Genomic DNA, 26,903 nt, shown 5'->3' on the forward strand with positions numbered 1-26,903 from the left:
AGGTATATAAAAGATACAAAAGAAATCCAGCTAAACCAGTAGTAGGATTTTCTTGGAGTAGCACATTTAATGAAGTTGTAGCAATGGATGTGGGAGAGATAGAAGAGAGAAAGTTCTTGGTAATGATGGATATAGCAATGAGCTATTGTCAGGCTCTTTATATAAAAGATAAGAAACCAGAAACTATAATAAAGACACTTTCTGATAGCTGGTTTCCTATATTTGGAGCACCCTTCCAAAATATTTTCAGACAATGGGGGAGAATTTCAAAATTAAAAAGTAAGGAGGATGGCAAAAAGATGGAATATTAACCCTTAAACGCCGAATGGACGTATTTTACGTCAACATTTTTTCTCTCTTGGGTTCCGACCAGACGTAATTTACGTCGACATACAAAAGTTTTTTTAAAAATTCGCGGAAAAATACTTATAGGCCTACCAGCCTAAAACTTTTGAATCACGCGCCTTAGGGGATGCTGGGTGTTCACGGATCAAGGTGTTGTTTTGTTTACAATCGTTACGCAGGCGCGCAAGCGCGAATTTCTTTCTTATCGCACTAAAAAGTATCAGTGACACATCTCGGAAATTATTTCGTCACTTTGACATAATTTTTGCACCATTTTTAATTAGCCGTTACATGAAGTATTATATATGAAAATGTGTGCATTTTCATGTAGAATACAACAACAAAATACTCATGATTGTAGCTTTTATCAGTTTTGAAATATTTTCATATACATAACAATAAGTGCCAAAATTTTAACCTTCGGTCAACTTTGACTCTACCGAAATGGTTGAAAAACGCAATTGTAAGCTAAAACTCTTATATTCTAGTAATATTCAATCATTTACCTTCATTTTGCAACAAATTGGAAGTCTCTAGCACAATATTTCGATTTATGGTGAATTTATGAAAAAAAACTTTTCCTTACGTCCGCGTGGTAACTTCCGAAAAAAAAATCTCACGTGCGATTGTTGTAATGTTAGCACCATTTTAAAGCAGCCGTTACATAAAGTTTTATATATGGAAATGTGCGCAATTTCATGCATAATACAACTAAAAACAACCCATGGTTGTAGCTTTTATCAGTTTTGAAATATTTTTATATAAATAACGATAAGTGCCAACATTTCAACCTTCGGTCAACTTTGACTCTACCAAAATGGTCGAAAAATGCATTGTAAGTAAAACTCTTATATTCTAGTAATATTCAATCATTTACCTTAATTTTGCAATAAATTAGAAGTCTCTAGCACAATATTTCGATTTATGGTGAATTTATGAAAAAAAAAACATTTTCCTTACATCCGCGCGGTAAGTCTTCCGAAAAAATCATACGTGCGATTGGCCGTAATGTTTATACCATTTTAAATTAGCCGTTACATAAAGTTTTATATATGAAAATGTGCGCAATTTCATGTAGAATACAACAATAAATAATTGAAGGTTGTAGCTTTTCTTGTTTTCGAAATATTTGCATATAAATCACAATAAATAGAAAAAAAACCACATTCGGTCAACTTTGACTCTACCGAAGTGGTAGAAAAACGCAATTGTAAGGCAAAACTCTTACAGTCTAGTAATATTCAGTCATTTATCTTCATTTTGAAACAAATTCGAAGTCTCTAGCATAATATTTAGATTTATGGTGAATTTAAAAAAAAAACTTTCCTTCCCTCCGCTTACGGGCTCTCCGCCTCAAATCTCCGAAATGCGTACGTCGCATTATCATAATATTTGCTCCGTTTCATATTAGGAGTTTCATAGAGTTTTATATATGAAAATGTGTGAAATTTTATGTAGAATAAAAAAAAAATAATTGAAGGTTGTAGCTTTTCTCATTTTTGAAATACTTGCATATAAAAAAAATATATAAAAAAAATTAGACATTCGGTCAAATTTAACTCGTCCGAAATGGTCAAAAACTGCAATTGTAAGCGAAAACTCTTACAGTATAGTAATATTCAATCATTTATCCTCATTTTGAAACAAATTGGAAGTCTCTAGAACAATATTTAGATTTATGGTGAATTTTTGAAAAAAACATTTTTTTACGTCCTCGCGTTACGAATTCATGCATCATATTGTGATAATATTTTCTCTGTGTTGCTTTAATCGCTTTACAATGTGTTATATACCAAAATGATTGCAATTTAGTATACAATACAACAACAAAAAATTAACTCGTTAGCTCTAACCGTTTTGCTCATAGCTCGATTTGAATACAATTTTCTGGGCTCAGCTCGTGTCGCTGCGCGAAATATCCTTTAATCTATTATTTCTAGGGTAAATGTACTAACACATACCAGAGAATAAATAAATTATATATGAAATTTTGTTTTCGCGCTATCATATATCACATTATTTATATATGATGATATTTTTTTCATTTCTGATGGTTGCATATAAACTTCAGGTGATGACAAAAAAGGAGCCAAAAATGAACTCTTAATCTTAAAAACTAAGCGGGCTGTGATTTTTTGACAAAAATATTTTTTCCGCTTCAGCGCTCACTCCGAGACCCCCTCGGCACACGGGAGACAATTTTTATTATACCCCTTAGGCGTTAAAGGGTTAAAGTATTAGCCACAGCAATGGAATCTCCATGGAGCAACGGATTATGTGAAAAGGCTGTAGACATGATCAAGGGAAGTTTAAGAAAGATGATGGAGGATGAGGAAGTAGATTGGTCAACAGCAGTGAAATATACTATAATGAGTGCTAGGAACTGGTTAATGAATTATGGAAGATTCTCTCCTAACCAATTAGTAGTTGGGAGTGTTGATATGTTGAGGAGAGAAGAGAGTTAAAATATTAATGTATGTATGAAGAGGCAATAAAAATTTACATAAAAAAAGAGATATCACAATAAATTTAACGTAATGATAAAATATAAAAACAATCAAATGCAATTCAGAAAATTAAAAATAAAAAAAGGTCTTAATTGAGCCAGTGATAGGTGCGCCGAGTGAGATAGTCTAGTTGAACAATATTAACAAAATAGTAAATGAAAAAACAAAGCTTTTCACAATAAAATTTAGCATGAATGATTAACAAAATAATTCATTACTGTGGTGATGCACAGCTAACTTGAGGTAGAGGGAGGTGGCATTTATATTTTTGAGGAATAATGAATGAATGATTTTAAGTTATCATGCACTGTGATATTGTTGAAACAGTAAAATCTTTGCTGTAAAGCTATAATATGTATGTAAAAGCAGTCCCAATTCACAGAAAAAATAAAATATTATTTCACAATAAACTTAACGAGACATAAAAAAATGGAATGCAATACAGTAGAGAAAAAAAAATTGTGCTCAAGTCAGTGTTCGGTGCACTGAGGAGAGAGAGAGAGAGAGAGAGAGAGAGAGAGAGAGAGAGAGAGATAGAGAGGAGAGAGAGAGATGAGAAGAGAGAGAGAGAGAGAGAGAGGAGAGAGAGAGAGAGAGAGAGAGAGACTCTGCTTCCCATTGACTTATCAGCTGGGTTGGGATGATTATTTGCCCATTTCTTTCACTTACACTCAATCTGCCCACATCACTTCTTTTTGTTATGGTAAAATACATATCTAGTGACAATTCGATTGTTTGTTTAAACACAGCTCCCTTGTGAAAGTTATTTTATCTCTCTTTCCTTTTCTTGCCATTCTTGACTTATTACTTATTTGTTTGCAAAATCCTAATGTTTATTTTAAAAGTTTGCCAACAGTAATGTATTGTGGCGTAATTAATCTCTTTCCTGCACTTAAAACTCTCTCTCTCTCTCTCTCTCTCTCTCTCTCTCTCTCTCTCTCTCTCTCTCAGTGTGCATGACACATGATCGGAGACACACATTATTGATTCCTTATCCTTGTAAAATGCAAATAAAATTGATTTTGTTATCAAACTTCACTTAATGCACCCATTTTGGTTTCCTCAAAGGGTTCCAATTTCTCCTCCCTCCATCTCCCAGCCAGCTAAGCACCATTTTCACCAAAAAGTTTGTCAATCATACACACAAAAAAAGTAAAATATTTTACTCCATATAACATACTGTTTCATTACTTTACACTTTAATTTAACTTTTGAACTCATTAATAATAGAAAAAATGTGAAAAGGGGGCCTTTTTGGGTTGTTTGAAGGGAATGATCCGGATTCCCTTTATTTCTTATGAGGTTATCTGTGTCATATTTCGAACAAATCGTACTTCAAACAGCCTCCTGGAACGGATTAAGTTTGAAGTCTGAGGTACTACTGTATATTCTTTTGGAAAAAAGACAATGAATTGAATGGTATTTTGTGTGAACATGTAGATGATTTTCACTCGGAGAAACTGAAGGATTTTTAAAGGAAATCATTGGGAAATTGAAAAGGAAATTGCAAGCAGAAGAAAAAGAAAGTAAAAGGTTTAAGTATATAGTAGTAGTAGTAGAGCAGAAGGTAGATAGATTTTGTCTGAATCAGTCGCAGTATATAAATTCTATAAGAGAACCAGAAGCTAGAAAATATATGGGTAACAGTGTTAGAACAAAAGGAGTTAACCGAGTACAGATCAGTGGTAGGACAGTTGAATTGGGTATCGCTACACACCATGCCAGAAATATCATACAATGTTAGTGAATTAAGTAAAGCATTTAAAAAAGGAACAACTCACGATGTAAAGAAGCTTATTGAAATTGTGAGAAAAACTAAGAACAAGATGGGCAAAGTTACAATAAGTGAGATGGAAGAATAAAAGATTTATTGGGAAGCCCACGCAGACGCTTCATTTGGAAATATGATATTGTTATGATACAATAAAGTTTTATGCATACTTACCTGGCAGGTATATATATAGCTTATCCTCTTGTCGCCGCACTGGCAGAATTTCAAAACTCGCGGCAACCGCTAGTACACTGGTAGTTCAGGTGATCGCCACCCCGTTCCCGTGGCGCTGGTGCTCGGAACCATTCCCGTTTTCCTCAGATTTTCTCTGAACCCTGTCTCCTGAGGGGAGGAGGGTGGGAATTTAATTATATATACCTGCCAGGTAAGTATGCATAAAACTTTATTGTATCATAACAATATCATTTTTATGCATGACACTTACCTGGCAGGTATATATATAGCTGATTGACACATTTGGAGGTGGGTCATAGACAGCAACATAGTCATAATTTAAAAATTAGTTAATTTTTAAAATTACTATTAGGTTCCTTACCTGCTAAGTTAGCTGACTTCGTAGGTCCTGCCTCTTAGCCTGCTAAACCTTAGTAGCTCTCAACTAGGATGTGACCTGTTTGTTGAGAAAGCTAATAACAAGGGTCTGACAACTGGACATGACCAATTTGCTGACAGAGAACCCTAGCCCTCATTTACCACAGGCATTCATGCTAGGAAAGTTAGTCACCTGAACCACACACAATCACTATAACAAAATACTACACCAAAAAACTGAGCAGGTAATAACCTTCTCAGACAACCATAAAACACTATAACCTAATTAAAATAATAGCCTAGCATGTTAGTAGGTTATGGGGTGGAAACTCCTTTGCCCAGTACTGTACCTGAGGATACGTACGGGCCTAACATTTGACAATTATCAAAAGTTGTCTTCACGTCTCTGAGGTAATGCGAAGCAAAGACCGAATTTGTCCTCCAAAACGTAGAATCTATAATGTCCTTGAGGGCTAAATTTTTTCTGAATGCCAAGGACGTAGCTACCGCTCTCACTTTGTGAGCTTTAACCTTAAGCAAACCGAATCATTCTTCCTGGCAAAGCAAATGTGCTTCCTTAATGACTTCTCTTACGAAAAAAGCCATAGCATTTTTAGACATGGGTCTAGTAGGATCTTTCACAGAACACCAGAGAGAACCTGAAGCCCCTCTAATGCTTTTTGTCCTTTCTACATAGTAACGTAAGGCTCTTACTGGGCAAAGAACCCTTTCCTGTTCTTGACCTACTAGATCAGCCAGTCCTGAAATCTCAAATGACCTTGGCCATGGATGTGAAGGATTCTCATTCTTGGCTAAGAATTCCTCTTGGAACGAACAAACTGCTTTGTTGTGCTTCCATCCTACTTGTTTGTTAATAGCTTGCAGCTCACTAATCCTTTTAGCTGTAGCTATCGCTACCAAGAAAATAGTCTTCTTCGTTAGCTCTCGTAAAGAAGCACTGTCCATAGGTTCGAACCTATCCGTTTCTAAGAATTTGAGTACATCAAGATTCTAAGAAGGAGCTCTGCAATGTCGATCCTTCTTCGTATTAAAAGATATGAGAAGATCTCTAAGATCTGCGTCATTGGACAGATCTAATCCTCTGTGCCTAAACACTGCAGACAACATACATTTGTAATCCTTAATGGTTTGATTTGCCAAACCCACTTCCTTCTTCAGATACAGAAGGAAATCTGCAATTTGGGTCACAGAGGTACTGGATGAAGAAATCTTCCGATTCTTACACCATTTACGGAAGTTCTCCCACTTCGACTGGTACACTTTGATAGTTGAAGCTCTTCGTGCTCTCGCAACTGCCTTCGCTGCTTCTCTAGAAAACCCCCTCGCTCTGACAAGTCTTTCGATAGTCTGAACGCAGTCAGACCCAGAGCGAGGGTGTTCTTGTGGAACCTGTTGAAGTGGGGTTGTTTGAGATCTACTCTCGTGGGTAGACTTCTCGGAGAATCCACTGTCCATTCCAGTACCTCTGTGAACCACGTTTGGGCCGGCCAGTATGGAGCTATTAGAGTCAGCTTTGTTCCTTGACTTTCTCTGAATTTCTTCATTACCCTTCCTAAAATCTTGAACGGGGGAAATGCGTACGCGTCTAGCCCCGTCCAATCTAGTAGGAAGGCATCTACTGCGACTGCAAGAGGGTCCGGGACTGGAGAACAGTAATTCGGTAACCTCTTCGTCGCTGCGGTAGCAAAAAGATCCACCACTGACCTGCCCCAAAGCTTCCACAGCCTCTGGCATACTTGTTGATGCAAGATCCACTCCGTCGAAAGCACTTGTCCCTCCCTGCTCAACAGGTCCGCTCTGACGTTCTTCTCCCCTTGAATGAACCTGGTGAGCAGGGTGACGTTCTCTCTCTCTGACCACAGAAGAATCTCCTTCGCCAAGTTGCAAAGAGTAAACGAGTGGGTCCCTCCTTGTTTGCGTATGTATGCCAGAGCTGTGGTATTTTCCGCGTTGATCTGCACCACTTTGCCGCTGATCCACGGTCTGAACGCTTTCAGAGCCAAGAAAATCGCCATCAGTTCCTTCCTGTTTATGTGCCAAGCTTTCTCTTCTTCGTTCCAAAGGCCTGACTCCTCTCGAGGGCCCAGCGTCGCTCCCCAGCCTGCGTCTGACGCGTCAGAAAATAATATCAGGTCTGGGTTCCTCTGCTGGAGTGACGTACCCTCTGCTAACCTTCCCGGGGCTAGCCACCACTTTAATTCCTCCTTTATCTTTAAAGGAATTGGAAACAGGAAGGAATCTGGTTGCGATCTTCTTGGCCAGACTTCGTTCAGAAAGAACTGTAAGGGCCTCATGTGAAGTCTCCCTAGGGAAATGAACCGCTCTAACGAAGAGAGTGTCCCCAGCAGGCTCATCCACTCTCTCGCCGAGCATTGGTCTTTCGATAGGAATTCTTGCACTTTCCGAAGGCACATGGTCTGCCTTTCGGGGGACGGAAAAGCCCGAAAAGTCACTGAGGATATCAGAATCCCCAAATAAACTAGCTCCTGTGTGAGGATCAGATGTGACTTTTTCAGGTTCACCATCAGACCCAGCTGCTTTGTTAAATCCAATGTGAGGTCCGTGTCCTCCAGACATTGCTGCTTTGATTGTGCTCTTATGAGCCAATCGTCCAAGTAGAGAGAGACTCTGACTCCTAACAGATGAAGCCACTTCGCCACGTTCGCCATCATCCTTGTAAAGATTTGAGGGGCCGTGCAAAGCCCAAAGCAAAGGGCTCTGAATTGATATATCTTGTCCTGGATCACGAATCTCAAATATTTCCTGGACCTTGGATGAATCGGAATATGGAAATACGCATCCTGAAGGTCCAGCGTCACCATCCAGTCCCCTGGACGTACCGCTGCCAGTACTGAATCGTTCGTCTCCATCGTAAACTTGGTCTTTTCTACGAACAAGTTTAGCTGACTTACGTCCAGTACTGGCCTCCAACCTCCTGACGACTTCGGTACCAGAAAAAGACGGTTGTAAAAACCTGGGGATTCGTGATCCAGAACAGGTTCTATGGCTCCCTTCTCTAACATACTGACAACTTGATGCCAAAGAGCCTCTCTCTTCTCTAAATCGATGAAATGAGCCCCTAGGGCTCTCGGAGCTGTAGCGAGAGGTGGTTTCTTTAGGAAGGGGATCTTGTATCCTTCCTTCGCTACACTTACAGACCAAGGATCCGCTCCTCTGCTTTGCCAGACTTCCCAGAAGTCTAAAAGTCTGGCCCCAACACACATCTGGAGGACTTCGAACTCATTGTTTGGTTGAGGTTTTCGAACCTCTTTTGGTAGGAACTCTTTTCCCTCTAAAGGCTGGTCGGGAAAAAGTCCTACCCCGAAAGGGCTGCTATGCTGTCCTTGTTTCCTTCGGTGTCTTCTTCACTACTTTTGAGGGCAAATACTTCCTTACTGAAGACGTCAGCAGGTCCTGTGTAGCCTTCTGAGTAAGGGAAAGCGCGATATCCTTAATGATGTCCGGTGGGAAAAGCTGTCCTGAAAGTGGGGAGAACATCAACTCCGACTTTTGCGCGTTCGAGACTCCTTTCGCAGCGAACGAGCACAATAGAGACCTTTTCTTTAAAACACCTGCTGTAAACAGTGAAGCAAGTTCATTAGCTCCATCCCTCAAGGCTTTATCCATACAGGACATGATGCTTCTAGGTAAATCCGAGTCTGAAGAATCTCCTATCTCTGAAGTCCGAGCCAATGCACCCAAAGACCAATCGAGAAAATTAAAAACTTCAAAAGTCCGATAAATACCCTTTAGCAAATGATCGAACTCTGAAGAAGTCCACCACACTTTGGCTGCGTGTAAGGCATGCCTACGGGAGCTGTCCACTATATTAGAAAAGTCTCCCTGGGAGGAGGCAGGAACTCCCAGGCCAAGACTTTCCCCCGTAGCGTACCAAACACCAGACTTCGAAGCCAACTTGGCCGGAGGGAAAGCAAAAGAAGTCTTCCCCAACTCTCTCTTCTCCTTCAACCACTCATTAATACGTTGAAGGGCTTTCTTCGCTGAAATCGACAAGGTCATTTTCAAAAAGGAAGATTTCTTGGGTGCTTTCGTCTTCGAGAATTGAGATAGAGGAGATAGCGGGGCTGAAGGCTGAAAATCTCCTTCAAACAATGAAAGGAGGCACTCGGTTAGCTTCTTGTAGTCCGAGGAAGGAGCTTCCACATGCTTGTCCTCTTCCGAAAACTCAATAAAGTCTTCCTCCTGAGAAGAAATATCCTGAAATCCAAGATCCTGAAGACAATCCATAGCGGGATCCTTATCCACAGTTTGCCTGGAGAGCGAATGCGGAACTGCCTCCTTGCAAAACCCTTCTCTTCCTTGTCGGGAAGATGGTTCCACATGTTGCCGCCTGCGTCCTGCGTCCTCTGTAACGTTTGCGTCCACCATGCGTCCATCACTCTTCCTCTTGCGTCCTGCGGTGTCGGAGAATCGTCCTTCCTATAGGACACACTGCGTCCTGGGTTACGAGAAGATCCCGCCTGAGAACGAGGCGGCAACTGTACGTCCTGCGTCCTCTTGGAGGACTTAACTGGGAGCGACAAGTCCTTACGTTTAGCCGAAGGTTGTTCGGGCTTTTCCCAGGATTTAACAAGCACTGCCAATCTCTCCTGCATGTCCCGCAGAACTTCCTTAGTCTCCGCTTCCTGACGAGACTCCTGAGGCGGAGGAGATCGAGGACGCACTGGGCTAAAACGGAGAGGCGAGCGATCCTGACGTCTACGCAGCAGAGTTTCTCTAATAGGGGAAACGCCGCTCATCGCACGGCTAGTCACATCTAAAGGACGAGAAATCCTCTTCCTCTTGATAGGGATTGCTTCCTCATCATCCGATGAAAAAATCTCAGGGCTACTCCAACCCTCTTGCTCAAAAACCCTTTCATCCTGTGATGAGGTTGGCATGTATGATCTCTTGAAAGGACGCGATTCTTCCACAAAACGCCTACTCCTTCCTGAAGCCGAACTATCCGAAGAATAAATGAACTTCCCAGTATCGCCTTTCCTATGGCGTACTGCTGCAGCCTGGGACGCAACAACAGGACTGCCTGAAGGGACGACTGATTGAGAGTAAACCCCTCTCGCCTCCCTTCGACTGTCGACATGCCTTCTCCCTTGGGTCTGGGAGCTTGACAGAGGTCTAGGTCTAGGAGCACGAGAGGGACGATCAGGCGCCCCCTCCACAACACTGATATTAAACACTTCCACTTTGTCTGTTAACCGTTTAATCTGATCTCCCATGGACGCAAGGGCAGCGAACACTTTCACAATTTGCGGATCAGTAGTATCCTCAGATACAGCAACGGGCGTAGGAGAAACCTGAGGGGAAGGTGCTACATCTACATGTGAATGAGCTGGAGAAGACACAGGCAAAGATTCATTCACAGGTTTACTCGAAGAACCAGATCTCTCACTTCTAGAAACTGATCTTCTCACCCGATCTTTTTCTAGTCTCTCTACATACTTCCACTCTTTCTCATTCAGACACTCACATTCATTGCACCTATTGTCCCACGTACATACAAACTCTCGACACTTCTTACATACAGTATGGGGATCTACCGATGATTTCGGCAGTCTCACTTTACACCCTTCTTTCACACAAACTCTAAACATACTCCCTGAATCAGACATACTAATGCAAGATCAATTGCGATTGCCAAGCTAACTTCGTGAATACGATACCAATATCCAAAAAGTCAGTCAACGAGCAGGAAATTCTATCAGAGAACCAACAACGATGTTGCCGGTTCGGCTGGCAGAGAAAATCTGAGGAAAACGGGAATGGTTCCGAGCACCAGCGCCACGGGAACGGGGTGGCGATCACCTGAACTACCAGTGTACTAGCGGTTGCCGCGAGTTTTGAAATTCTGCCAGTGCGGCGACAAGAGGATAAGCTATATATATACCTGCCAGGTAAGTGTCATGCATAAAAATAGAAGATGGCCATACTCAACTCGGGTGTATTATATCCTTGACAGATGGTAAGAGGAGAAGTCCCATATGGGTCTATCAGGATATCCAGGAGAGTGGCAAAATCCACCATTGAGGCAGAAACCCTGAGTGTTGGGGAGGCTATACAAGTATTGAAATATTTCAAGCATTTGTGGGAAGAAGTAGTGGCAGGGAGACATTTAGAAGTGTTGGAGATACTGATAGCAAAACACTAATAACTGCCATCAAATAGAGTACTGGTGTAAGTAGTAAGAGATTAAAAATTGATATTGCAGTAATAAGGGAAACCATAGAATCTGGGGAAATAAAGGCGAGATGGATCAAAGGAAAGTATCAAGTAGTTGGTGTAAGGAAAGTATCAAGTAGTTGGTGTATTAACTAAAGCAGGAATTTCAGGAGAAACTATTACCGTATATACTCGCATATTATGCGACTTTTGAAACCTAATTTTGAAGCTAATTTTAAAGGGGTCGCATCATACACGCGGTATAAAATTAGCGTACCGTCTATGCTTTCCCAAATCGGCAGATCGCGATAGTTACTACCGGAGGAAAACAGCAGATCTTTTAAAAAGTTATGTTTTACTTGTACTTCACTATATCCAATAATATTGTATGCATTCTCATATTACTATTGTATTTTAAAATACAGAAGAGCGATCGTGCGCCATTTGCATTATTTTGGTTTATACATGTTTAACTGTTCTAGACTAACCATCTATAATTTCCAAATCAGTTAAGGCACAACACCGAAGGATTTTTTACTTTTTGTTTTACTCAGTAAAAGAAACATTTGTTACTTGAACTATTATTTTCCTTTTAGGATACGCAGGTAAGTGAAAATTTATTAAAGTAAAAAAAAAATTGCATAAAATTAAACTAAAATCCTCCAAAGTCGCTCTCCGTGTCCGTATCATCAAATACTGCTCTGAATTCTTTGCCATCAAGGCAGTCATCATATTCGTCATCTTCCAGATCTTTGATCATTTCATCCTCATCTCCTGCATCTTCATATAGGACATCGTCAATTCATATGGAAGGTATAGTCTTGTCACCGTGGCGAGCTCTCTGGCGTGGCTTTTAAAGATCTGCCCTTATCTAATTTGGTAACAAAAAACAACAACTGCCCGTGTGACAGACCTTTGAATGTCCTTGAGACAAACCCCGAGGCTATACTTATAAGATTATAAGGGTTTTTCCTTCCCAGGTACTTTAATCTCCTTCCTATTCGGCCTCTCTCTCTCTCTCTCTCTCTCTCTCTCTCCCTCATCTCTCTCGTCTCTCTCTCCTCTCCCTCTCTCTCTCTCTCTCTCTCTCTCTCTCTCTCTCTCCTAAATCTTACAGCTGTCCGAGCGAGAGCTTTTTTTATGGGACAACATAGGCCCGCATTTCGCATTTTCCATACCTATTTATTTCGTATACGATTGCCCTTTCTCGGCTGTGAAGTTGATGTCTATCTATGGCTGTGAGATGACTAGGAATAACTTGTAAGTCGGAGTCAAAGTCACTCCACTCTTCAGTCAGGCCAAAACTTTGCCATATCGCATTCAAGCAATATTCAGTCATTGTTTCCTATCTATTATTTTCTCAGAGAGAGAGAGAGAGAGAGAGACGGGAGAGGAGAAGAGAGAGAGAGAGAGAGAGAGAGATAGAGAGAGAGAGAGAAGAGAGAGCGAGAGAGGAGAGAGAGCAGAGAGAGAGAGAAGAGAAGGGAGAGGAGGGAGGGAGAGAAGGAAGAGAGAGAGAGAGAGAGAGAGAGAGAGAGTCTGTCTGTATACGATTGTTTATTTTCTCACTCGTCAAACTTACTGTTATGCTTTATTTCATATTTCCTTGCTCACCAATTTATTCTATACCTACGATATTAAGAAATCAAGATATGTGTAGAAGGAAGAAATGCCTCCAGACTGTACAGTCAGTATGGATTTAAACGCACGTGGAACTGGTTGAAATATTCGCAACAGCACCAAAATGAGATGCCCCGTTTATAGAGTATCTGACTCCGTTTCTTGTTATTGCATAAAAAAACTTTATCAATCGTGAACCTACGTAATTTATTTAGAATTCTGCGCAACGGAAAAGATAATATTTGATATCTGTAATGGGAGAAAGGGTTTTATCTCTGTTGTTGTTATAAATTTGGCAGTGTTGTTGTTATAAATTTGGCAGATATGCGATCAAACACGTGGGTGGACCAAAACAGCCCAGCCAGAGAGCTCCGCTCATTTTGTAAATACTATTGTTTGGCGTGCTAGGCTTACCCCGATTCATTTGGGTGTGCGCCACTCAAATAATCGCATTTTTCTTACTAATCCCAAGAGTTGACCATGGAAAATCCCAAGATTAACCAAAAATCCCAAGAAATAAAATAATTGACATATGCCAAGCTTTGGAGTCCTAAATATTTACTCTGTCTATCAGGAAGATACTGATAAATTGAATTGACGGTATCTTTCCTGAGAGAGAGAGAGAGAGAGTATTCATGTAATCAGTAAAATACACCAATAAAAACAAAAACTACGTACTGTATGTAAAGCACACACATCATCGTTAGCTTCCCGTGTGTTACGTGTAAACGTTCATTCTAAGAAATTCACAGAGTAGTATAACTAACACCTGATTGGTTGGTTGGTAACCATGGAGATCTGTTATCCAATGACTGCCCTCTGCTTCTGTTCTATTTATAGACATATGCCGTGGATGACACTAGGTTTGAACGTTACCATGTTCGTGATTTTCTGACTGCTGACGGCAAAAATTACTCGATAATTTTCTTTTTATAATTATTTCTTCGTGAAAACAATAATATAATATGATCATTTTAACTTTAATGTATAGTGGTATGAAAAATACCAGTGTGTCGTAGCGATGCGTCATTAATATAGTGGTATGAAAATACCGCATGGTGTTGTAGCGATACGTAATCACAAAGTACAAATCCATTTCCCGGACCATCCTCAAATTTTACGACTCTTCAACTGCAAGATCGATAGGTGAAATATATTATACAGTCATACTTATTGTTGAAATTCACAAGTTGAACTGCAAAACATTATATTTTGATTGTTATGTACATATATTTTTTGTGTTTTACGGAATGTTTGTTTTGAAAATAATAGCTATTAGTGAACATATGATATTAATTGTCCCACTATTTTATTATAGGTGATCTTAATTATCTCACATTCATGTAACAGTATTATATTAATATTTATTTAAATAAACAGTAATTAATAAATAACAATAATGAAAAACATAAAGGGAAATTTTTTTTCTGCAGTAGTGATGTTTGTTTGATTATGCATCTGACCTCACATTTCCGAAATTGAAAAATTCCAAAAACCGAAACATCGGAATGTGTGTGTACTACACTTTTTTAAACACGCACACAATGTCTACACATTTACTGATACCCGTTGGTGAAAGACTCAAATTACAGTATTTATTTCTGAGAGAGAGAGAGAGAATGATTTAGGACTCCAAGGCGTGTTATTTTTACAATTATTTTATTATCTTGGTATTCTTTTTTAATCTTGAGATCTTCTCTTCAATTCTCGAGATTAGTAAGAAAATTACCGTAACTTCACTAGCAGCAGCACACATCTGAACGACTCGGCCATTAGCACGCTAAACCACCAACCTTATGAACTGACCTCGGAAAAGGAACTCGCATGATACATGAGATACATGACAAAACCACTGTTTATTGGTGAAAATTTTGGGGTCGCATGATATGCGAGATCGCACGTTACTCGAGTATATACGGTAGATTTTATGCAGAGGGCAGAGTTGGAGAATAAAGGAAATTAGAGGGGACTAGATTAGGAAGAGGTTGGAGGAGAAGGAGAGAGAGATAAGTGTGATTATATATCAGCTTAGAGAGATTTATTTCATTTTTATCGTGGTTATTTTTTGCATTGTCAAAATATGGTGGATGTCCAATGTATGGGAAGCATATGGTTGATTTTAGGTGTCTATTGATGTATTTAAGTTGTATTGTGACATCATAGGATGTGATGCCACAGAAGACAAGATAGCAGTGGCGTCAGGTGAATGTAAACAATAACAGAGCTAAGAAGGAAACATGTGCAGGGCTTGTTTGGTTGGTAGGAGAGAGCTCTCTGTCTGATAGAAGCTTTTGGGTCGTTGAATCTTGTGGTGTTGTTCAAAGGTGTGAGCTGGAGTATACTGGGACCGAAGAGCATGAACAGGTGGGTAGATTGTACATTTGTGTTCAAAAGGAGAGATTAGGCTAGGAAAATATTCAAAGCATCCACAGCCTGGGGAAGATGAACATTGGCCATGGTCCCTGCTCCTCAGTCTTGAATGCGAACAATGGCCGTGGTCCTTGCTACCTGATCCCTGATCCTGAACATTGGCTTCTCCTCAAGTCCAACTGTTCCAGAGTCGAATCATGACCGTGTCTAGCTCTTTTGGTAATGACAAACTGGAAAGGAACTCCGAACACTACTGGATGAAAGTGACCTGGATCATCAGTCCGATGGACGACTATTAATACCATCCCCTGTAGGCCTAGAAACATTATAGACATTCACCATTGCATGGACATTTCCAGAAGAATCTGTAAACCCGGATCGCTCGATTGGAGCATTGACATCAATCCTCTGGACTTTAATAAGCCACATACGCAAAACAGGTACAGGCAGCCCCGGTTAGCGGAGACATCGGTTTATGGCTATCCGCTTTTACAGTGCTTGTCTAGTGATGTTGTTAACTGGATTTTCTGAGCCAATCTCTGGTTAGCAACTCTGATCTCCAGATAACAGCAGCACTGATCTCTGGTTAACGGCACTGTTAAGCACTTTTTAGTACTGTTATTGCAGATTTTTGGTTAGCAGCATCAGCCTGGAACGGAACCCCTTCCTGAGCGTATCCAAGGTTATCGTACAAATGCTATCCACATACATCTGTATGGAATTTGAAGTTGTTCCAACATCGTTCACAGCAGTAACATTACAATCCAGAGTTAAGGAGGTGAGGTCCGACTCTGTACTACATCCTTCATCTTTTTAAGACAAACAAATGTGGGTAAACCACACCCATGAGTAGCTGATGACTTTGGAGCCAATGCCAATTCTGGAAGACATCTCTTGTCAGGGATATGGCTCGAAGAAGAAGAAATACTAGTGCTTCTTTTCTTGCCACTAAGATGAGACACAAACTCCCTGATTCTGGATACAGATGACTGTGACACTGATGCAGACAAAGAGGAAGAAGAAGAAGACAAAGCAGAAGTTACATGTCTTCTTCTTATAAGGACAAATACACTTCTCTTCAATCACCAAATCCAGTCTTTCCAACACTGCCTTGACTAGGAAATCCACAGATGGGGTAAATGATGTGCTCATAGAAAGCAGGCGGTGATATCACTAACACAGGCAAAGCTAATGGTGATGTCACGGAGGGATCTGATTATGACATCACAACACAGCAGCAGACGAGTCACGAGGATATTGGCACTAATGTCGGCAAAACAAGGAGCTACCCAAAATGTGTGCATCCCACTAGATGTTGAAGCATGAGATCCCATATGGTGGAGACCTGAGGAAGAAGGAACAGCCATGGTAAATGGTACTGGGTAGCAGTAAGCCAAGAAGTTGGACGATAGGCCATCCAAGGTTGGTACTCCTGAGATGCCTTGTAATGCCAGAACACTCGCCATCTTCTGTGCATCAGAGGCTGGAAAGAGACAAAGATGGTGGGGACCCCCCGCCCTCAAAGAAAAAAAATGATGCAAAATAAGACTAACAATCTCCTGATACTTCTTTTGGCAAATTGTTAGAACAACAGGAAAGGGCATAGGAAAAATCTAGTACAGATGGTGAAGCAACTGGGAAAGGTCACTCAAAAGAAGGGGCAGCCTCAAGAGGAGGCTGAACAAAAAGAGACAGGAGATGGAGGGCCAACTAACAAGGATGGCATCTTCGACTTCCTCTTGTACTATCCTTCTCAGAGAACCTCTTCCACTGATGCACCAACCAAGAACGACATTCTGAACAAAGATTAGTGATATTACATACATTTCCTCTGCACCTAATGCAATTTGAATGAGGATCCATATTCATGGAGGCTTGGAAGCATTTGTTTGTTTGTGTTTGTATGGTGCTTTTACGTTGCATGAAACCAATTGTTATTCAGCAACGGGACCAACGGCTTTACGTGACTTCCGAACCACGTCGAGAGTGAACTTCTATCACCAGAAATACACATCTCTCACTCCTCAGTGGAATAGCCGAGACTCGAACCAGCGACCGCCGAGGTGGGACGCTAATACCATACCAACCACGCCACTGAGGCGCTTGGAAGCGTGCACAAGAGAAACCACCTGCATTGGACATAACCTCTGAGGTTTCCTGGATTTAGTAGCAGAGCTTTTTATTATTTTATTATAAAGAATTAGTTTATCCAGACCTCTGAGCGTAATAAAGGCTCTTCTCGGGCTGGTTTAGTAGATCTAGCAGAAAGGTTAAAGGAATCCATGATAACTCAAGTCTTCGTCACAAGCACAAAAAACAAAAAGAAACAAGGGCAAACAAAGAACTGGCTTTTGTGAGGAGAGAGGGAACAATATATTCTCACTCAAAGGCAGTAAGAAGAAAAGTGAGATGTCACGAGGCCCAACTTGGGTTGGTGGATGTTCCACCTAACTCTTGACAGAGGACAGATGTCACCAGTTCCTTGCATATACAATTTTATTGAATTTTTTAAGTTTCCAGCTGGAGCTAAAAAATTTATTCTAATGTTAAGACACCAGGTTTGTTCCATGTATGAAGAAAAGACTATTTATGATTGAAGAATTGTAAAGAACAAATGAAGGCATCATGATATAAATCACTTGGAAGTGAAATCCAAGAAAGTCACATATAACAGTGTGTTTACTCCATGAAATTGCACAGAAGAATGATTAGTAGTGGAGGCGTCATGGGAGAACTGGGCATGCACAGTGAGGGTATGTATTTGGATCTTGACTCGAACCAACTGGACTAAGGAGGAGAAACAATATACAGGCAGGCCCCGGGTTACGACAGTTACGACGCTTGTCAATAGACGTTATTTCCAGGGTTACGACGCCTACAACGCTCATCTGGGAGATGAAATATGACACCAAAAATACAAAATAATCAATATTTGAAGGTTTTTTTGATGAAAAATGCCATAAGAATGCAGTTTACATAGTTTTCAATGCACCCAATTTTCGGCTTACGACGCGTCTCAAGAACGGAACCCCCGTCGTAACCCGGGGACCGCCTGTATGGGTAATGGGGTTGTAATGAACAAACAACCTTGTAAAAAACACTTGAATTCAGCCACATATTAACAACTTGCCAATACTGAATATGATTAACATAAAACACTTACTTTTCATGCTGCCAATATTCATCCATGTTTGATGAGTGAAATTGTGACATGGACCAAGATGGAGGGAAGTCAGGTTTGTACCTAAATATGGCCAGCAGCTACCAACATAACCCTTTACAACCTGAAAAAAAAATTGACAGTTTTCATCACCATGAAGGAATTATAAGCTACTTGACAATTAGCTATTGCCATTATAACCTATAACTACAAATCACTTCAAACACTCAAGTTCGGATATTAGATAAATATGTAACATGCTTTTTTATGTTCTTTTTTTTTTTTTTACTATGATACTTTTTCAAATTTTAAACATATTACAATATCAAATACTGTAAGATAAGAAAAGATGAAAGAATGTATCTTGCATTCTTATTTCCCAAAGATTACATGCATAACACATATAAGGGAAAAACAATCTTTTGTATGGCATTCCCTGAAACATGGAACAACATAAAAGCCAATTTTTGAGTCTTTACACCAGTATGAAATTCCCTTTCTTTCGCTATTGTTTTGGCAATGAGCACATGATCTAAGAGGCCTTTCCTTACTGGGAGTAAGAGGACAATAGTCAGAAAAATACTGGATAGTCAAGGGGGTTTTGCTGAAAGATGGTGAGGTGAGTAGGCCTACTTCAACACTTGGAACAGGCAGTTGTTTTGCATGTGCTATTAATAGTTTTCCACTTAACCCCAAATTAAACTCACCTTATTATCTAACTTATGCCTATAAACTTTAAAATATTTCTTCTGCCTGTTTCATGCAAAATCAGTAGGGCAATGAATTGTTTCATTTCATTTACATTTGTTTCACACCATTTTAGTGCATGTGAATTTCTAGGCAAACTTTCTATATATTCATCTAAAAACTTGGTACAAATCTGTTTCTGTTACTACTGTGCTCCACAACTTCGTCATAAAAAAACGTCTCAAAAAAACTCCATATGGTCTTCCTTATCCTAAACAATAAATTTCACAACTTTGGGCAACCATCAGTGTTTCTCTTTAGAATCAGATAAATCTTCACTGTCTATGCTGGAAGCTTCTGAGTTGCTACTCTAAGTCTCATAGTCATCATCAGCTTTTTCATAGAGTAGTGAGTGTCTCTTGGTGAAAAAGGTTTTTCTTTCACTTTGGATCTCTCATTATGGGGGATTAATGGGATCAAATCAAAAGAAATTAACCATTTATCAATACACACCTTGTACCAGGAGATGATAGGTAGATGGCCTGTGTCAGATTGTCTTCTGTTACAAAAGTAGTTACCATTTACACCAAATTTGGCTCAGTGTTGTCAAATGATGTTCCTACAATAATATTTAAATAAGAGTAGTGTATTTCTGCACCAATTTTGACAGACGGAGGACATGTTACTCCACTGAAGGCAGTGTGATATGAGAGGCAGGCGACTAGGTATGTCGCTGATGCCACTTCAACAGGTAAATGGTGGGGAGAATATAATGCCATTTAGCCTTTCAAAATAATTTTTATTTTGAACAATATCCTAATGTCCTATTCAAAAAGAAACATTTGTCAACACTTCAAGAAACATTTTTCAGATTTCTTGCAAGAAGATTCAATAGCCTTTTTCAAATCGCACATTCTGGAAAATGTACTTGAAGCTATTCATAAATTTTTCGAAAAATCCTTTTACTTATAAAAACAAAAAGTGTGAGCTCATTACAAATTGAGACCTTTCAAAATTTTCTGTAAGTTTTGAATTTCCCGCTCATTCTGTTTTACACAAATCCAAATTTTTTCGAACAAATTTTAGTCAAAAAACGCATACCATTCCTTTACAGTAATGTTCTTCATATTCTAATTGAAGAATTTAACATGCCTGTATAAAGTAATAATTTGAGTAGAGTCGCCGGTTAATGGCGGCACCACTTAAGGCATTTTGGTTTAACAGCACTGGGCTAACAATGTTAACCAGATTTTTGGTGCTGATTGACAGTTTATCAGCGCCGATAAACCACTTAACCCCTTCGCCATTGGCCTGCTGCATTGCTGCAAATGCTTGCATACCACATGAGACCCCCTGTCAACCACAAGTATCAATCATTACTGGCTCCCTCTAAATTTTATGTTATTCACATTTTTCCTTTACATTCTAATGTGAAAACATTGTGTGTACGGATATCAATGAATATTTTTTACCCCACTGTCAAAAAATTACAAAAAATATAATAAGAATATCGGAAAAAATAGGAATATTTAGTGGAAAAAGTAATTGCAGAAGTAGGAACTGTTATAAAGTAGTAGAAATAGTAGTAAAGTCATAGAAATAAAGTAGAAAAAGTAGTAAAGTAGTAGTAAAATAGTAGTAGTGGTAATAGCAGTACTAGTTTTCTTACTGAAACAGTTATTCCTAGGTTTCATACAGAAACAGCGTATACATCAATGTATACGCTGTTTGAATGTTTACGGCACTGGTAATAATAATAATAAAACAATAATAATAGTAATACGTAATATGTATTTTGGTAGAAGACCCTCTTTTAGGCAAATGCTGTTAAAAAGGATGGCAGAATTAAGCGAGTTGATTTTATATATTGTTTTTTCTATTTTCCTTACAATTCGCTTCTCAGGCTCAGCGATGTTTCTGAGTAACTGGCCAATATTCATATTGGGAATTTTCAAAAATTATAAATGCTGAAGGAATCTTTTATTAGAACAAGATATCAGGTCCAGGTCAAGCAGGGGTCGTCGTCAGTGCTGGTATTATTCCGTAGGCGTAGTCCAGTTCGGGCCGGGGTCGTCTTAGGTTTAAGGGCTGGTATAGCTGGTATCACGTGACGTTTCGACCTTCTCGTAGGTCATCTTCTGACGAGTCGGTTGAAGTGACTGTAGCAAGAAAGTTTGCGGAACGGTATTTATAGTGGCTCGGACCTAGAGTTGCATTCTCATTGGTCGGGCCGGTCTTGGGCGAAGCCGTGGATCTCGCCTCGAAGGTCTCGGGGATTCTCTCGTGCGAGCGCCACAGTAGCGTGCCTGGGGATGAACGTCAGGAATTCCGTCTGTAGCAGGAATTGTATCATCCTGTGGGGGTTCCTGATTATCTGGCAACGGACACACCAATCGTGCTGTTGATGAGTCAATAAGGAAAGGTATGGAAGCCTGGTACCACCGGGAACCCCGCCCTGACGTTGCAGAGCCCATCAAGCTTTTCTACAAGGGGCACTTCCACCGGAGGTACAAGGAGGACGAACAAGCCCTCAAAAAGATCATCGAGGAAAACGTCAGCCCCGCTGACCCAGACAGAAATATTAAGATGATTATATATTATAAAACGAAGAAGACGAGCAGCCTGGTGATGAGAAACAATCCTTCGGCGCCACTGCAGGATCCCTTGAAGAAGACGAGTGTGGTCTACCGTTACACATGCCCCGTCCGAGGATGCCTTGGCAAATATGTTGGTATGACCTCCATGTGTTTCTCCAAGCGAATCTCCTGCCACGCCCAAGAAGGAGCCATATTCAACCACGCCAGGACTGCTCATAACAAACGGATAAGAAGAAATGATATTATCCCTAATATCACCATAATCGATCAAACAACGGATCCCCGACGTCTGCGCCTCCTAGAAGCCCTCCATATAGGCAAGGAGAAACCAAACTTGAATATCACTCAAGAAACGTTTCTCCTTCCCACCGCCGCCCGGAGAGCAGCGAGCGACCCCCCGACGATGCCAGATAATCAGGAACCCCCACAGGATGATACGATTCCTGCTACAGACGGAATTCCTGACGTTCATCCCCAGGCACGCTACTGTGGCGCTCGCACGAGAGAATCCCCGAGACCTTCGAGGCGAGACCCACGGCTTCGCCCAAGACCGGCCCGACCAATGAGAATGCAACTCTAGGTCCGAGCCGCTATAAATACCCTTCCGCTAACTTTCTTGCTACAGTCACTTCAACCGACTCGTCAGAAGATGACCTACGAGAAGGTCGAAACGTCACGTGATACCAGCTATACCAGCACCAATACCAGCCCTTAAACCTAAGACGACCCCGGCCCGAACTGGACTATGCCTACGGAATAATACCAGCACTGACGACGACCCCTGCTTGACCTGGACCTGATATCTTGTTCTAATAAAAGATTCCTTCAGCATTTATAATTTTTGAAAATTCCCAATATGAATATTGGCCAGTTACTCAGAAACATCGCTGAGCCTGAGAAGTGAATTGTAAGGAAAATAGAAAAAACAATATATAAAATCAACTCGCTTAATTCTGCCATCCTTTTTAACAAAATAGTAATAATAATAATAATAATAATAATAATAATAATAATAATAATAATAATAATAATAATAATAATAATAATAATAATAATAATAATAATAATAATAATAATGATAATAAAGCAACAGCATCACGTGCCCAATACATATACATATGGGGAAGTTTATTCACCCCCATTACCATCAGCAAGCTATAAAAAACACATCTCATCACGAGTAACAGGCCTCCATAGAAGTCCTTTCACCTTACGCTTTCCTGTTGAATGAAAGTACTACTCTGCCCGAGCATTCATCCATTCACACAATTTGTCAATTACATCACCACAAAAAAGGGGAAAAAAAATGCATCATGTAAGCAGGTGAAATCTGGTATGTAAGTAGGAATCCTATTACCACCCTCCGTGAATCAGGAGGGGCTGGGTCTGGGCGCAAGTCACAAGATGGATCAGTTATGAACCGCCAGCCTTCATCGACAAGAGGTTCAATGTCTTCCAAACACTCTTTGTCACTGTCAACCTCTAAGAAATTATCACTACAATCATCATCTGATAGATTTGGCAGGTACTCAGACCCTGACTCTGAAATACTATCATCTGACATGATACTGAAAAAAACCCATAAAATAACTGCAATCAAAAGGGAAAAAGGTTTAGAATTCAAATATACATGGTTTATGGACAAAATCGTTATCATCCTTCCCAGATAATAGCCTGAGGCGCACTGGCATATGTTAGCCAGTACCCCTCCTAATATACCATATGAAAATGACGTCACGACGTCCATCGGACGCTCATTGGTTAGAATGAATTGTGGGTGGAGCTTCAGCACCTCTCGTACATAATACTGTGTCTGGAAACCATCCAAGCTGAAGAAAACGCTTTGCTTTTCGAGGAGGGATGAAAGACGTACACGCGTACGTCCCGGTCTTTTATTACTGTACCGTAAAAGACGTACACGTGTACGTCCCAGTGCTGAAGGGGTTAACGGGGTTGTTAACCAGTTAACGGCGCTGTTAAGCAGATCATAGGCACTTTGAACATCGTAAATATACTATTTACAGGTAGTCCCCAGTTATAGGCAACCTGTTATTGGTGACAGTGACAATGATAACTGGATTTTTGGCAATATGTGCCAATCCTCACTTAACAGTGCCACTGATCCTTGGTTATAGGCGCTGATAACAAGGGATTCGTGCTATTATCGCCGATTTTCGGTTATTGTCACACCATCAAACCCGTCGTTATCCAGGGACTGCCTGTAGGTTGCCCAATCCCTGACCTGCCAGCACCTTTCCTTTATATTTGCATTTGTAACGCAATATTTGTACCAATCTACTGAAGAAAGATTGCCAATCTACTGAAGAAAGATTGCCAATCTACTGAAGAAAGGAAGGGAAACCTTGCAATGCCATACACTGCATTAATGAAATATATTTGTTGCATCAGTTTACCACCAATCATAGACTACCTTTTGAATGCTCCACTTGCTGTCAATACCATTAGTACTTCTGTTTTAACATGACATTTTAATAAAATAAAATTTTATAGTTAGTTACCCAGTACATAATTACTTAGCTAATAATTTCTTCCCTCAGATCTGGTGAGTGCTGTTGGGTGCTCAAGAACAATTTGATGCCAAGCTGTGGTTGGAGCCAGAAGTTTAGTCAGACGACAACAGGAGCTCTTGCCATTACTCTATAGGAAAGGATGGCCTTGAATTTACATTTCCTTTGAGATAATACCAGAGCCCTCGGACAGTACAAGAGGCTCTCTAGTCTTCCTCAAAGACTGTGAACATTTCTGGGCACTCACAGAATGGGCTGGCACCAGGCTGTGAGACCAGCACAGTTGGTCGCCATCTACCTACTAAACATTTGACATTTGGGAGCTGGATGGAGTTCATAGGAGCTTTAGTTAGAGTGGGTGCCCCGCCGTAACTGGCACAAGGCGAGAAGGTAGCCAGGTGAGGAAAAAGCTTGTACTAATGGGTACTCCTGGACATTACCCCTAGCTGTCAAGACTGTTCTCTGCCATTAAATCTTGAGAGAGAGAGAGAGAGAGAGAGAGAGAGAGAGAGAGAGAGAGAGAGAGAGAGAGAGAGAGGGGGGGGGGTACTCTTGGACATTATCCCTGGCTGTCAAGACTGTTCTCTGCCATTATATCTTGAGAGACCTTACCTTACCTTACAGACCTTACAGTTCGTTCGGGTTGCCCCAGGTCCCTCAGTGTGAGGCGCCTCTAATGTCTACCAGAGAGTTGCTAGTACATCTTCCGGTATATTTTGCATCTTCCAATCTTGGATGGTCTGGGATGCAGTTTAGATATTTGTCGAGCTTATTCTTAAACACATCTACGCTCACTCCTGATATTCCTCAGATGAGCTGGCAACGCATTGAATAGACGTTGCATTATCGATGCTGGTGCGTAGTGGATTAATGTCCTGTGTGTTTCTTTCCTTATTTTTCCTGGTATAGTTTTGGGCACTATTAATCTACCTCTGCTTGCTCTTTCTGATATTTTTAGTTCCATGATATTTTCTGTTATTCCTTCTATCTGTTTCCATGCCTGAATTATCATGTAGCGTTCTCTTCTCCTTTCTAGACTATATAATTTTAAGGATTGTAGTCTTTCCCAGTAGTCTAGGTCCTTAACTTCTTCTATTCTAGCTGTAAAGGACCTTTGTACACTCTCTATTTGTGCAATATCCTTTTGATAGTGTGGGTACCATATCATATTGCAATATTCAAGTGGACTACGAACATATGTTTTATAAAGCATAATCATGTGTTCAGCTTTTCTTGTTTTGAAGTGCCGTAACAACATTCCCATTTTTGCTTTACATTTTGCCAACAGAATTGCTATTTGATCATTGCATAACATGTTCCTATTCATCATCACACCAAGGTCTTTAACTGCTTCCTTATTTGTGATTGTCTCATTATTAGGTCCCCTATATGCATATAGCTTTCCTTCTCTGTCTCCATAATTTATTGATTCAAATTTATCAGAGTTAAATACCATCCTATTTACCTCTGCCCAATCATATACTTTGTTAAGGTCTCTTTGTAGAGCGTTCCTATCTTCATCACAAGTATTTTCTCTACTTATTCTTGTGTCATCAGCGAAACTACTCACTACCGAATCCTTAACATTACTGTCTATGTCTTCAATCATAATAACGAACAATATTGCAGCTAGCACCGTACCTTGTGGCACACCGGATATTACCTTGGTTTCATCCGATTTCTCATCGTTTGCAATAACTATCTGTTTTCTGTTGTGTAAAAATTCTTTTAACCATCTTCCTACTTTATCTACGATATTGTGTTTTCTAATTTTCTTTGCTAATATATTATGGTCTACTTTGTCAAAAGCTTTTGCAAAGTCTAGATAAACCACATCTGTTTCATTTCCGCTTTTCATATTTTTGAATATGTTCTCACGGTGGACTAACAGTTGGGTTTGTGTACTTTTTCCGGGTACGAAACCGTGTTGTCCTATATTAAACAAATTATTTTTTATTAAATGTTTCATAATATTTTTCTTCATTACCCTTTCATACACTTTCATAATATGTGATGTTAGACTCACAGGCCTATAATTACTTGCCTCTAGTCTTGATCCACTTTTGAAAGTAGGGGTGATATATGCTAATTTGTGCTCATCATAAATCTTGCCTGTATCTACACTTTGTCTTAATAATATTGCAAGTGGCTTTGCGATAGAATGAACTACTTTCTTTAACAAAATAGCAGGGACTCCATCCGGCCCTGCAGCAGCTCCATTTTTAATTTCATTAATTGCCTGCACAATATCAGCTTCATTAATTTCTATGTCAGCTAAATATTCACTATTTTCTTCCCTTACTTCTATATCTATCGTTCCCTTACTTGCTATATCATTATCTTCATTATCTATTCTAGGGGTGAATTCTCTCTTATATCGTTCTGCCAGTATGTTGCAAATTTCCTTTTTTTCATTCGTTAATCTCCCTTCAATTCTCAGAGGGCCTATTTCTATTCTTCTTTTATTCATCTTCTTCGCATATGAGTATAATAGTTTGGGTTTGGGGTTTTGCTTGATATTTAATAGGGTTTTTTCTTCCAAGTCCCGTTTTTCATTTTCTTTTGATT

The 26,903-nt window shown here is 40.1% G+C and overlaps 1 protein-coding gene across 3 annotated transcripts in view; it reads right to left on the bottom strand.

Moving 5' to 3' along the window:
• Positions 1–26,903, bottom strand: part of LOC135219431 (uncharacterized) — a 751,318-nt gene that overhangs the window by 44,074 nt on the left and 680,341 nt on the right. For all 3 annotated transcript variants that reach the window (XM_064256210.1, XM_064256211.1, XM_064256209.1), the window contains one exon: positions 18,527–18,647. In XM_064256210.1, coding sequence (XP_064112280.1) covers positions 18,527–18,647 — 121 coding nt within the window. The remainder of the gene's footprint in view (positions 1–18,526; positions 18,648–26,903) is intronic.

This window comes from Macrobrachium nipponense, chromosome 1, assembly GCF_015104395.2.
Source record: "Macrobrachium nipponense isolate FS-2020 chromosome 1, ASM1510439v2, whole genome shotgun sequence".
In the NCBI taxonomy this organism is placed as follows: Eukaryota; Metazoa; Arthropoda; class Malacostraca; order Decapoda; family Palaemonidae; genus Macrobrachium; species Macrobrachium nipponense.